Genomic DNA, 14,802 nt, shown 5'->3' with positions numbered 1-14,802 from the left:
CATTATTTTCCAGCCACTGGAGAATGTGGCTGTTTTATGACTGCTCAAGTCCTTAATTTATTTATGGCCATGTTAAAGCCTTTCTGGGACACAAGTTTCACCAAAAAACCAGCAGTAAAATCTCACCTAGATGTTCTGATGCAGCCTTCCCTCCCTCCATACCCACTGTAGTTCGTTAGAGAGCTCCAGCAGCACGAGGCTGGCCACATTAAAACAAAATACTCACCACATCATCTTCGGTCCATGCACAAATATCAAAGGAGGGCAGCAACTGTGTGAGAGATATGAATTGAAAAGAAAACTGTCTGACCATTTTGCTCCCCTCTACCCAAATCTTACTCTGGTGGCTGATTTTATTCTGTCCCTTTTTCCCTGCAAAGTGCAGACCTTAGGGTCTGACCCACCCTGACATAATAAACCATTGGATTCACACTGATCATGGACTGGCTCCAAGAACACATTGGCAGTACTAAATCCATCCCATCACTCTGTGCAGATAAAATTACCAGCAGATCTCTAACAGAGGCAATTTAGGAAGCAAAATTAAACTGCCCCGTGGCAAGGAACTCTGTACCTGTCTCTCCTCTTGGGTCTGACACTATGGAAGGCTTTTGCTTTTGCTATGGCTTTGGTACCACTTCATTTCTGCAATCTGTGATTATGACTCCCTCCCAAATGACAGGTATTTTTTGCAGAAGAAGGAAAACTGTCACTGGACAGCAGTGAGAGCAGAATTTGGAGTCTGGCCACTGTAGGTAGTCTTCCTGTATGGATAAGTCTCTATTGGTTTCTGCCAATGCTTTGCAAGTGCTCCCCTGAGGCTGGGGCAGTGCAGCACTTCGCAGCCTCCTCCAACACTGTGCTTGGTGTAAGATGGTGTTAGCTCTTGAAGCACTAGGAAACCATGGAGGATGCAGAGGCTGCATTAAACAAAATCCTGGGATGATTTGAAAACTGACAGAGGAGAAGATGTCACTGTCATAATGATTGCCATTTTACTCGTTCAAGCATATGGTATCTCAATCTTCTCCTTCTTGGAATTGTTATCCAGCTTCAAGGGTTAACATCACTCGTATATCTGTATTTGGGCTGTCAGTGTCTCCCAAAAGCTCAATACTATGATGCAGTTGCAAACTCATCTGATGTAGGTAACAGTGATTTCCAAGACACTCAGTTTGATTACCCACCAGGCCCCACAGCTTTATCCCCTCCAGAGAGCAACCCACAAGTTCCCTTGAGACCACCCACAAGCCAAAAATGCCCCCCTGGCAGGCACTCACCCCTGCCCACCTCCAGCTGAACACTGAGCCCCAGGGCAGAGCTGCCCCTTATGTGTCGAGCACTTCCCTGGCTCTCCAGGCACAAGACCAGGGTCTAGTGTAATCTGCCCACAACTTTCAGACATCACTGTGAACACACTTTGCAGCATCCACGGGAAACCTCCATTGAAGGACTTGTGACTGGCCAACACCTCTTGACTTCTGCCTCCATATCTATTGACTTTTTGCTGCCCAACCTGCTTTGAGGACTTTTCAGATCCTCTTTGTCTGCATCCACCAATGTCTCAGCCAAATCTGGCTGGGCACAAATAATTTATGAAACCAGCTGAAATCATCTCTGTGAGGAGGATCTAGTGGACCCTCAAACCCACCCCTTTGCCCACTGCTTCCCAAAAGGGACAGAGCAAAACATATTAGGGTGAACTGGCAGAAGGCAAGATACATCTGCCAGTAGGAAAAAACCGAGACCTTCCTGACTTTTTTTCTCTGCTCCACCATACTTGCAACCAATCTTCTCAACCTAGCTGCTGTTAGGTATTCCCTATGCTAACAGCAATGTGCAGCCCAGGCAGGATGCTGTGGGCAAAAGTAGTGCTGGGGGCAAAACTTGAGCACAAGAAAGGGCAAGCAGCAATCATAAACCCCCTCAGGAGGCAGTGGGTTGTGTCTTTGGTATGTACTGATACTCAAACCAGCTGGTGCTGTGGAAGGAGCCTGGTACAATAGTTTGTACAACTGAATCATTTACTGCAGAAGTCCAATAGTTGTACAGTGGATTTCTTCAGCTTTCCCCATATTTAAATATAACCAGTGGCAGACTAAGTTCTGTATTAAGTTTGTTTTAAAAGATGGGAGAATAAAGGAGAAATGTCACACAATGAGTAATACAAAAAAGTGACTTGAACCAGCAGACAATGAGGAACCTCTTGAAACACCAGCATTTTACACAGTGACACAGATGCATAAAATTTACTGTCAAAATGTTTATTGCAAAATAGAAGTTTGGAACAAAGAGAAGCAAAGGAAAAGTTCACATCAAAAGAAAGTTTATGACACCAATTGAGGAAATTGAATACATTGCATGATTTCTTTTTGTTTGTTTGCTTTGGTTTTACACTGGAAAATCAAATCCACAGTGTGAATAAAACAAGACATTTTATGTCAAGTGCAATAAAGAGAATAACTGACACTGCAAGGTTTTACCACACAGAAGTGTAACATTGCATGTTCCACACAAATGATATATTTAGTTTACAGCACAAGAGTCTTGGCATAGGCATTGCGCTCAGCTCTGCTTTTTCATAAGGGAAAATGAAGTTTTCTAACACTGTGAAAATATTTTCTATTCAAATTCCATCAGTTCAAACTTGAAGTGTAAGTAGCATTGACTCCTACTATTCAGTACAAAACTTCTTCAGTAGTGCAAAAGCAAGAAATGCAGTGGACTATATCTGACTTTAAAAGGCATATGAATATTTAGCACACAATATAAAATGTTTAAAGAAAGTTGTTGGTTCTACAGTTTTAATATCAGAAATCTCTGTGCAGATTTTACAGTGTACACTAAGTTGAAGTCTGGGGGAAAAGGGAAAGTTATCTCCTCCAGATTCCTACCAGTGCATTTTAAGGGCTGTGAAAATTACTAAACGAACTTACTTTTTCTACCCGAACATTCTACTTAGGACTGTAGTTATAATGGTTGTCAAGTTAGAGGTCTTATTAAAAACCTGTAAAAGCTGCCTGATTACAGAAAAAGGAACTACATCACTAAAGATACACAGTAACACTGCTGAACAGCTATATGCACACCATGGATTTACTGCTACCGGTGAGAGCAATCATTAGTACATCAGATATTTAACTCTGAATAAACACTTTAAACCCCAGAAGGAAAGGGAATCGACATCCAAGAAAACTGCTGGAACAATAAACAAACGCCAAATCAAGAACATGACTGTGACAAGAGGCTGCACCAGACCTCACCTCCAGGAAGCCCTTCCCATCTGGAGAGGACAAGCTCCACATCTGACAGCACACAGCTGGGGATGCAGCACACCTATACACCCTACCTTAGGACACTTGCTACTCCAAGGAATCAGTGGTGTTATCATCACAAAAATGACTAGCTCAAAAGTTTTCCTCCATCAAGTCCCCCTTCCAATTTTTTTCCCACTGCAGAAGGAAAAGAAAGGGAGTTGGGAGCTGGACATCTTGTCTTGGTCCCAGCTGACTCTGCATCTTGAAGCAAGCCAAAAGTCAATCCCCCCATTCTTCACTCAGGTCATTTACCCATCGAAGTCAATGCTGGCAGTACAGCAGTTTGGTAAAAACAAGAAGTTCAGGCCTGGTTCTTACCTTTGCCCACCATCAAATAAAGCATATTATTTTGCTGCAGACACCTCCAGGGCTTGATGGAAGGTAGAGAAAACTGTGAAACCAAAAGGCCTGACAGAGCCTAGTGAACTGAGAGGTACACAAGGCACAGGAAGGCTTTTGGTGGTTTGCTCACAGCACAGATCAGCCAAAGAAACACCTTCTGGGTTTGGTTAATACTTCCATAAGCTGACACACTATGTGGCTGTGGACTGTTGTGGAGATTCATATAACCTTGTGATAATACAGGTAGAAGATGGACAGGGATATATTGCAGAGCAAAATCAGGTGTGGAAGATGAAATACTCTGTCCTGCTCCAACCACCATACCTGCCCACCAGAGCCACTTCCAAAGCCTTTATCTAGTGGGAAGCATTTCAGTGGCAGAAACAACACAGCTCGATTCTCACATACGATTCTGACTTGCAAGCTGGAGACATCTGGTATGAAAGTCATCACAGGCAAGTAAAAATGCAATCAATACTGCTACTTTTTTAGCAAGAATAGCCCATATCTTACGTATAACACTGTCTCAAGAGAACTGCATCAGAAGAGTTTGTAATATGTTATCACCTTATCTACAGTTTGTAGATACTTTGAATGCACAGGGAAGTTCTACAAGAGCTCAATTTTTCCCTCAGTATAGCTTGATTTGCTTTGGCAAATAACTTGGGGAAAGAAAGGCAAAGGGGAAAAAAAAATCTTTGTTTCATTAAAAAATACTGAAACTAAATAGATAGCAGAAATTCATCCAAGCACACTACCGAGTTCTGATATTTTGCTGAAGTAAGTTACACATCTGGGTAAGCATAAAACCTTAAGGACAGAATTAAACCTTGTGATTTTGCAGCCATGAAACCCTGTGTCATACTACTTAAGAACTATTTTTATTTCTGTAGAGAGTGGATTTACAAATTCAGTTAAAACCCCTACAAACAGAAACGTGCATGAAGTGCTCTGAGATTGTCAAAAGCCATAAAAGTGCAAAACATCAATGCTAAGGATAGATGTTTTGGGTTGTTTTGAATTCTAAGTGTACTGAAGCAAATTTTGTTTTTAGTTGTACAACCCTACACTGCTTCTGTGGTACAGTAATTTATGCACAATGACACACATCTTGAGTTCTAAAGTGCACATATTATATTACACAAATCCATCAAGTTTCGTTGGGTGCAAAGTGGCAGTTACAAAAATAGTATCATTGCTGTGGGTGTTAGCAGACATAAGACTTATAAAAATAGTACAATCTGCACTGAAAACAGCCTAGTTGTTCTTATTTCCATTTCATTATTTGCCCTTCCATGTCCCTTTTTCTCCTTAAAACCAGGTTGCTTTGATGGGCCTGAGAAGCCAGTCCCTACCTGTGCTGAAGGAGTATGTGAATTTACAGCATCATTCAAATTATAATTCCACCATGAGAAAAGCTTCTCGATATCTTCAAGTCAAAGGATTTGCAACTGTTTGGAAGAAGGTGAAATGACACCCTACAGAAATGAAGCATCTTGGAGGGTCTCATCCTGTGCAAACTGAGTGCAGTAGGCTCACTTGAAGCACAGCACTTGCTGCCTTGCAGGTTACCAGACCAGTGCTGATGCTTAAGGATAAAACAATTCTCTCTCACAATCCGAAGAGGTGCCCCCTCTAGAAAAACTCCTTCAAAGAACTTTCTCTTTTGTTAAGTGAACATGTAATGATTTCAGGCCTGCTGTTATCTAATGTATCCATTTTTCTTTAAGCTATCTACAAAACACTCACCATAATATGTAGGTTAGAGCTGTGTAACAGGCAAGCCTATAATTAAAGAAGCCACTCAAAAACCAGAAGTTTTCATAAAAGAAACCCCTCCAGTAATTGAGAATGGAATTTTGATAGCTTATTCCCACTACAGCTGAACTACACAGCAACATTTTTCTTTTGAAATGCTGCCCTTCTTCCTTGGACAAATATTTTACAACATCTTCCTTTCTAACCTGCATCTGTGTTTGCACTGGGTTCCCTCCCTCCTCCTGCATCACCACTAAAGGGGTCATCAGGAGAAACGTCCTCACTGCTCTCAACATAAGTGCCTGGCAGGCAATTATTGCAGCAGATTGTTACACACTGAGTTTTACAGTAAGCCCTAACAGCAGTGGCAATACTTTAAAAGTGATTTAGCTGCAAAAATAGGTATGCAGAGACTAGTAAATAAATTTCACATAAGCCACAGCAATCAGGCCCAAGCTGAAATGTCATAGTGGCTTCTCCTTGTCCTTTCTTAAGGGTAGCACAGACTGTTTAGGAGATGCAACAGAATCACAATTTAGGAACGTAGCACAGACTGTTTAGGAGATGCAACGGAATCACAATTTACCAATTTTTGCTCTCAGGTACAAGAATAAGTCCATCAAAGTTAATGAGGCTTCCTGGATTTACATCAGCATAACTGAAAATTAGCTTCTAGATCACAATATCTGATAATAGATGCAGAGGTCTGATTGCAGTTTGCTTTGCTAGAGGGAATTATATACACATGCACATACACCTGAGGAGGGAAAATGCAACACTGAGACAAATCATCTACTAAGAGGGATTATCTGGATTCTGCTGCTATTCAGTTTTTACACCGTATTTATCTAACCCTTCTCTTCCCCTCAACCAAGCTTCTCTTCCTAGAAACCTCTTTGTGACTTCACACAATGCTGCCTTGAAAAAGGCTTTAAATTAGAAACATAGCAAACCCCTTCACTGCAAGAGTAAGAAAGAATGGATTGTAGAGAATAGCAAATCTGGAAGTACAAGTATATGCATATGATTGACAATTAAAGGCATAAGGGAAATGACAAAAAACACAAAAGAAAAATTTGAAGTACATTAATGGCATTAAAGGCATTGAAGTTTCCCCCAATGTTTTCAGATCTTAAGTTTATCAAGCCATAGTTTCTGTAATCAGGCATCAAGAATTATAGATATAATCATGGTTCTTAAAATAATAATAATCTCAATTAGTTTGGAAAGTTTAGTTCCAAATTTCATCAAAGCAGAAATAAGTCAGCACAATCTGAACAAAAACAACATGTCTTTTTACACACAAACATGCTCAGCCTGGAAAATATCTGACATTTTTTTTGTTCTTTTTTTTTGTTGTTGTCACTGTTCTTTTACAGGATTTAAACAGACCAAACTGACAGGATTCTTGTTCTAAAATGTTATTCTTTTGCTAAAACCAATTTCAGGGTTGATTCAATAACTTATTTCATTCGCTGCTATCATCTGTGTCATCAAAATCATCATCATCATCATCTGACCAGTCGAATTCACTGAAACCCAAAGCCATGTTGATTTTCTTCCCTTTTCTCATAGAGGTGGTTTTAGAAGAATTCTTTTTGGCTTGCATGTTTATCTGCATTCCAGATTGCAGGACAGATCCTGCTTGTTTCAGAGAGAAGATATCCCCAAAGCCCGTCATCATCAAGGCCTTCAGACTTTGGTTCATGCCAGCTACCTCCCCGTTACTTGTTGCTGTGATCTGACATGACATCTCTGCACTGTTTGACTCCTCTGTTTTAGATTCAAAGTAAGACTCCTGAGACATTCTTGCAGCAAGAGGTAAGAAAAACTATTTAAAGGAGGAAAGGACAGAGCAAAAGTGAAAGTTAGAACCAATTTAAAAATCGAGGAGAAAGTCACCACCAGATTAGTTGGCAATCAACAGAAAGCACATGATTAGTGAATCTAAACATGGAGATCAGGTAAGAATTCATTAAAACAGACAGCTTCTTTCTGGGGCCATTGTTCTTAAACCAAAGTGCAAAATCACTGAGTGGCATGGCAAGAACCACAGGTAGCAGAGCTTTCATGACAAAAGAAGGTTAAAACTCTTCAATCCTTCATTTTGTACAGCACAAAACAGAACATGACATTTCCCAGCCAGGTGGACTGGCTCCTAAGGCAATGCGGGCACAACAGAACTCAGAGTGAGTGGCTTAATTGAACCTTTCAGGATTGAAGAATAAATCAGGCTAAGATCAGAGAACCCAAACAAGCTCCCGCAGTTTGGTGCAGAAATAGCAGCCTCTAAATAACAGAACTAAAAGCAGCAGCAGACTGGTTTAGAGGGTATACTCAAAAGGAAAGAAAGGGATCACCCTGCAACAGCCACAATCAGACAGGAGCGTCTCACCAGTGCAGCCTGCACCAGCTTTGTGCTTTCATAAGCTGTCCCAGGGACAAGCAGGCAGGGGAAGAGGAGCTGTTTCGGTTGGATCATCAGCTTCTTCAGTTTGGTTGTCTTTTTTTATTTAGTGATATCAATAGATATCTCCCATTTGGTTGTACACTGTATTAAATTGCTACTGGTATAATCTTCACCTACAGACAATGGCTTTCTCCTGTCCCAGTCTGTTTGTAATATCAAATGAAATGCACCCTCTCTAACTAGATTAATGATTAATGCCTCTTCAGAGTGGCCAGGCTAGTAACTAGTAACCTCTGTGACATGCTTGCCTGTGCTCCACAGGGAGTAAAAACTCAGGAGTTTCATCCTAAATTAAACTACCTAATAAAGCACCAGCCAGCAGCAAAGGAGCTGTGTGTGAACACCTGCACTAGCCTTTCTTTCCAAAGATGTTTGGAAAACTACCTGTCCAAAATTTGTGGGTTTTCACGCCTTTTTTAACCTAATCAGAAAACTGATTGAAGTGTCAGTGGCAGTTAGTCACAATGGGTTACAGGGGTGATTATGGTGATGCCCTGGTGTGTAACGTGGGAGGCTTCATGGCCAGGCTGCTCTAAGAGTGCCCATCTCTTGATAAAACCACTTACATGGACTAATTGTGTATCATTAAAAAGGACAATACCTGTCTTTTGTTCCTCTTGAGTTTTCCCTACTTGCATATGCTTTCTATTTGTGTTGTGGTTAACCAAAGTTAGTGATCAGTGTTTAAGCAAGAAAAAATAAAACTAAGAAGTTGGGGACATGGGGTACCCTAAATACTCCTCATGGATCCTATTCATAAGTGATCAAAGAACCTGTAGCTAAGCTTCTGTACAGGTGGCTGTACAAAAAAACCCCAGTTACACCATCACCAGAGCACTAGTTGGGACCTAAGACACCAAAAGCTCCTACTGATAAAACAAAGGAATGTTTTAAAACCAAGATTTAGCCACAGTACACACAACTCATTGCCAGGTAGTTATTCCATCAGCAATTGGAGTTTTAGTTACTTTAGAACAATAGCCGAGAACCCTTGAGATATGGGAAGAATTTGCCCATAAAAATCAGCAAAGCTGCAAATCAGCTTTCCACTAAAACACATTTCTGGGTCATTGCCTGTTCAATGCCTGACAGCAGGTAAGCTGTGAATAACTGTGGCTCATTTTGCAAGTTATAATCACTTTACTTCCTCCATATTTTGCTACCTCATGATCTGGAGAACTTTAGAGCTCCTTAGGACAGGACATACCTTTGGCATCACATTGCATATGATGACTATCACAAAGAGACATTTAGAGATGGCTGGGACACACCAATCTCTGTAAATTCCACTGTTCTTAAATGACCACCTGCAGGTACAGGGCACCACAGATGAATATCTGAATTTCATGTCTTCCTCACTGTTTTCCTCTAAATAAGAGATTCAGCTTAGCTACATACACTTCCTTCTTAAAGTCTGGTCCTCTTTCAAAAGAAGTCTCCCATTTCACTGCAGCTATGGATACATTTTACTCCAAAAGGCTCCAGATTCCCTTGTGCACAAAGGAATTGGCAGAGACCAGACTCAAAGATGTCTGTTGTAAAAACAAGGTCAAAACAAGAGCAGGGAGAAACACTACTTTCACAGAAGTGTTTCTAAATATTGGCCTCATCCTTCTCTCATGCTGATGTGTGTAAAGCTATACTTTATTCTTTGGAGCAGGATCAGTCTGCCACTCATAGCTGTCTACCATGCAGGATGAAGACTCTACCAACCCTACAACACTGGAAAACCAAGCGGCAGAGAAAGCTTCGCTGTTCTTTCACTTAGTTTGAGTTTCTCCTCCTGCACACCCCTGTTGGCCTCTGGTGTTTGCTGCAGAACAAAACAGAGGTGACTGCAAAACATACAACAGGGACAAGAGTACCAGCTAAGACACAATGAGGCTTAGTGTTGGTTAAGAACCAGGTATATGCCTAGTGCACACCATAAGCTGTGTCATAGCTCTGGTTGCCCTACCTTTAGTACTTTTTTTATAGTCAAGGTAGCTTAAAATCAAGTCAAGGTAGCTTAAAACTGCAGCTCCCTGTTGCAATCCTCCAGTTTGAAACTGCTGAGCAGACATCGCCTGATCCAAGGGAGGGAGACAGACACTTGACTCCCAAGGATTACAGCTTGCAAACAGAATGCCCAGGGATATTATGCAAATTATTTACAGCTAAGCATTTAAAATATAGTTGTATGTGTAACCAGTGCTTTGTAGAACTTCATATTCTATTTAAAAAAACAATCTTGCTGGGATAAGCCATTTCTTTGTCAATATGTCAATTTTTTTCCAACAAAAGGGCTTTTTAAAAAGCCATTCTGTGTAACAGTTCATATAAGTTCTATGGGAAAAAACAAATCTATATTTCTCTATTAGAAGAAATTGCATCTAAATGCAATAGAAGAGTTGGGTTAATGTTATGCAGAAAGACAGTTCACGCTTAGTACAATAGGCCTTAGCACAATGCTTTATTCTTTCAGCAATGCCAGCTCTAAGTGAAAAGTAGAAGTCATAAGCAAGTACAGCATAAAAAACCCTAGAGCCTTGCTGGTGAAAAGGTTTGCTCATTAAGGCTGTGTCTCATGCTGTGCTCAGGATAGAGGATGGCCCACAGCTCAGTTACTGGAAGCTTGCAAGCGTTAAAGCAGGCATAGAGATATCTACTGAGAACATACAGTATCTGCACATAGGAAAATATTCAGCCTTCATTATTTCATTACTGCATGTTCACAGCTGGAACATAAATGCAACTTCATTCAAACAACAGCAATAAGCTATGCCTTAAAAACTAGTTGTATGTAAATGAGTCTGGCTAGAAACAAGGATATAAGTAGGATAAAATAGTGCATAAGAAGAGTCATATGCTACTGCATATGGCATTTGTTTTGGCTAGTGCTTTAAAAACAAGTAACATTGCAGAATTTTTTTTAACAATTCTGTTGTAATATGTCTCGCCATGCACTAACCCTGTGGTCCTCCCTCTGCCAATCAGTGGTGGAAGAGCATCATGTTTCGTTAGAAAATTCAAGATAATGCAAGGAAGGTTTTTTGTTCAATTTATTAATAGAAATGTGGCGATTCTAACAGCTGGTAACTGGCCAGTAGAAGTTAACTATAATTATGAACAAAGCCTTAAATTAACACTTCAAATTTTGACCCCCTTTTTCACAGAATGGAAATTTTGCTTCTTCTCAAAGAAAAAGAATGGAATAAAAAAAAAATCTACATAGGTTTCCCAAAATGCCTTCTGCAGGATACAAATGGTTCTTACATTTAAGACCAAATCCTGCACCCACTGAAGTCAACAACTTTTTAGTTGAAAAAAACAATTTATTGAAGGCAATGAACTTTGAAAGCTGAGAACTCTTACGAAATCAATGGGACACTACTTAAAGTGCCCATGTCACAATATGACCTATCAGTAATAGCTAATATGTAATGTGCTAGATGAAATTTGTAAAAATATTATTATCTGGAGTGATGCAATAAAACAGACTTTAATTGGCCCAAAGGAATAACTAAAGAAAACAGGAGCACTACTTCCTTGGTGTGCCTTGAGATTTACAAGACAAACCTCCAAATACTTTCTGACACAAGATGAAAGGCTGAATTATTGTCTACTTACAGGAGTATTTGATTGTTCAGTTAACTTCTGCTCCCACATCCTCAAACGTCGCTCCCGTTCCTTTAGTTCCTGCTCTTTAAAGCTCAGATCACGCTCCAGTTTCTTTAGTCTCTCTAAGGTTGCCTCAATTTCACATCTGCACGGAGACAATTTGTTACGTCTTGTCTTTTCCTGACAGATATAAATTGTTCATAATTCCCACCTGAATGTTAATTAAATGCGAAAGGCTGAAAAGTACAATACTAACTCAAGCAGTTCATTTAATTACCAAATGCAAAGTCTTTCAGAGCTTTAAGAAAAAATGGCAATATTTATACTTGAGAACAACCATAATACCTTCAGTTGAAGAAAAATAACATTTAAAAGAGTAAAATGTCATATAACAACAACATTTTAAAAATGAAAATGCCTTCTTTCCCCTCAACATCATGGAACATGATCTTATCCATAAAGAAACTGCATCAAGAACTGGTAATGGGACAATCATTAGCAACACAACATGGGCAGTCCAAGAAGTCCACCTGCCTTGGTTTATAATTTGGCTATAAAGACCATTTGACCTTACACTCAAAATGTACAGAGGCAGTACTGGGGTGTTTTTCCCCATTTACCATCCTGTTTCTTTAGGTGAAGATGCAAGAACACAAACCCTGATATGACCCATGCCTGCAAATGGTTACAAATATAAGCTTCTCAAGTTAAGAACATTTGAGAAAGGAATTTGGTTTACTTTTCTCCACTTCTCACCATACATGCAAAGGTGTGAAAAATAAGAAAGGCAGGAAATGAAGGCAGGACTTTTGATACCAACTTTATTTGGTTTTGCTGCATGTACCTCCCTTAACAAAGTGGTTTCCTCTGCCATACTTTCTGATGGACAGTATCTTTTAAATATATGAACTGAACTGCTCTCGGAAGAGTTTAAGAAGTTTTGTGCTACAAATACATAGGTGTATACTAGAAGGTGAAAAATAATTCTGTCACCAAATTCAGACACATTTTTTGCTTGTGGGATAACCAAAGAAAAAAACTTCAGTTTTTTATCATAGCTTGTATTTGCATTTAACAAACTGTTTCTGTGCCTGTTTGGGAGACTGTGCACTCTCTGCCACCTGTGTCCTCACTACTGCTTCAACTGTTTCCTATTTCCTTCCTAGCTGCAGGAAAAGTCAATCATAGTGCTTTGTTTTCTTCCTAGAGAAATCGAGCTCCTAAGGTGACAGAGATACTAAAGAGAGCTCTGACGACAGCTACTGGGACTCTGCAAGGCCAAATATTCTGCTCAGACTTTAACATTATTTTCCCCATGTAAACACACTGTAAACAAAATATGCTCCCTCTGATGTTTTCAAAAATCAAATATAAGGACTAACACAGCTAGTTGTCATTTCTGTTTGGGATGGGTAAAGAGAATTATTTCTTCCTGTAAATCTCCCACCCTAGCATGGAATGATTAAGCTCTTCTCCGATATGAACCTAAAACAGTTCAGGTTTTTGATGAGGGAAAATAACATACCCAAATAGTCTGTTTAAGCAAACGAAATAATAAAAATATCCCAGATTTTAAAGATTTCTCATTTTAATAAGACATCTCTGTCAGGGAGTGAAAAAGTACAGTGAAAGGATTCGGAGCTGGAAAAACCAGCAAAGCCTAATGCAAACTCTACCACCATGCTTAATTCTGCTGCAAAAATCAGCCACCTGGGGGCAAAAGCATTTATCACACTTAAGCCCTGCTGAGCGAGCTGTTCGATGTGGTGGTCAGAACAAATGCCCCTCACAATTATTATGCTTCAGATTTCAAGCAAAATTCTCTCTCTATTTAGGCATGCAAAGGTCAAGGCTGATCTCTGTGCTGGGTAGAAAGTGGTCACACATCCTAATGATGAGACAGTAAGGGAATAAAACTAAAAAGCACCAGACAGAAGGTCAGAAAGTGACTCCACTCCAAACATTCATCTCCCTATCATAAACCCTTTCTGTCAGGCACAACATATACTATGCAATCTGCTGTGGGAACTACAGAGCAATTTGAGGACAGTTGCAAGTGCTCCTTTTCTTAGTTTGCCTCTCATCATCACTGCTACTTACACACAACTCTATAATTTTTAAAATATGTAAATTACATTCTCTTTTAAATAACATTCTGCGCTAGGAAAGTCCTGGTAACAATAGCTTTCTATATGTCAAAAGTCTATTTTGTGCTGTAATTACCTCTCTTCATTAGACAGAAACTAGAAAGGTCAGTCTGCAAAAACAGTTGCATTCTGAAAAATAATCCTACTGTATAATAAAACTGTGTAATTAAAGAGAAAGCCACCGTACATTGCCCAGTTAATGAGTCTTACTCCATAAATGAAGCAGCTTGAAACATTATACATGCTAGGGCTTGTGGATTTGTTTGCTTCTGCAGTTCTGCATCTTAGTTTACTGGCTTTTCTAGAATAATCTCATCCTGTGACATTGAAGAACATACACTGTACTGCCAGAAACTCTAATGATAAGTATCCACAGATATTTAAAAGCAATGACTGGCATTTGTTTGTATGTCTTGAATTGCTACTGATACACTAATATAAATATCACTAACAGACTATTTTAATTATTAGAACAGCCACTCATGGGGAGAGGGTGGAAGAAGAAATGCAGTTAGTATATATGACTAAATGCAGACAAATGTGATCTCTCACTGAATTGGAACACCATTACTTCAATAGCAATTTTTTCCTACTGTAATTAAAGTGACTTGAGAAAGAGCTCCAAAAAAGATCACAGAATATGAACTTAAACATGTGGCAGACCTGGGCAACTCAGGCATAAGGCATAATAAAATCTGCAGGGTAGAACAGTTAGGAAATAAGATACTGAATTATTTGAAGGGAAAGATAGAACAAGCAGATTAAAATGTATTGTTAATAGAAACATTAAGACCTGAAAATGTTGCAAATGAGACCACGTTATAGATAGGCCAAGTTGTCATTTATGTTATCAGCTCCATCAGTCATCTCCAGACTCAGCCCACGCTAAGTTTTCACACCAGCCAGGCAGTGGTACCTAAGAGTTTGGTTACTTGCTGCATTTTTTGCATGTCTGTACAAAAAGAACCTCAGTTTGCCTTTTTTTTTTAAGAGTGAGGAAAAAAGTAATCCAGCTTGTCCAAGCTTTGATTATCTTTGGTAAGTGCAGTATCCTTGTGAAAGTGCAGTATCTGGATCACTAATTCAGAGGTCCCTCAAAGGAATAACCTTTGCTTTTCCCAAGCCCACTCCTCCAGGGCTCTGATAACCAGGCTTCATTAAAAGTCCC

At 39.7% G+C, this 14,802-nt stretch overlaps 1 protein-coding gene across 1 annotated transcript in view; it reads right to left on the bottom strand.

Annotated features, from left to right (window-relative positions):
• Nucleotides 1–14,802, bottom strand: part of LOC103804281 (mitogen-activated protein kinase kinase kinase MLT-like) — a 37,124-nt gene that overhangs the window by 21,073 nt on the left and 1,249 nt on the right. The window contains 2 exon segments of the mRNA XM_009076884.1: nt 227–271; nt 11,497–11,632. Of these exon segments, the coding sequence (XP_009075132.1) occupies nt 227–271; nt 11,497–11,632 (181 nt within the window).

Source organism: Acanthisitta chloris, unplaced genomic scaffold (genome assembly GCF_000695815.1).
Source record: "Acanthisitta chloris isolate BGI_N310 unplaced genomic scaffold, ASM69581v1 scaffold776, whole genome shotgun sequence".
In the NCBI taxonomy this organism is placed as follows: Eukaryota; Metazoa; Chordata; class Aves; order Passeriformes; family Acanthisittidae; genus Acanthisitta; species Acanthisitta chloris.
This window is presented reverse-complemented; position numbering and strand designations above follow the sequence as displayed.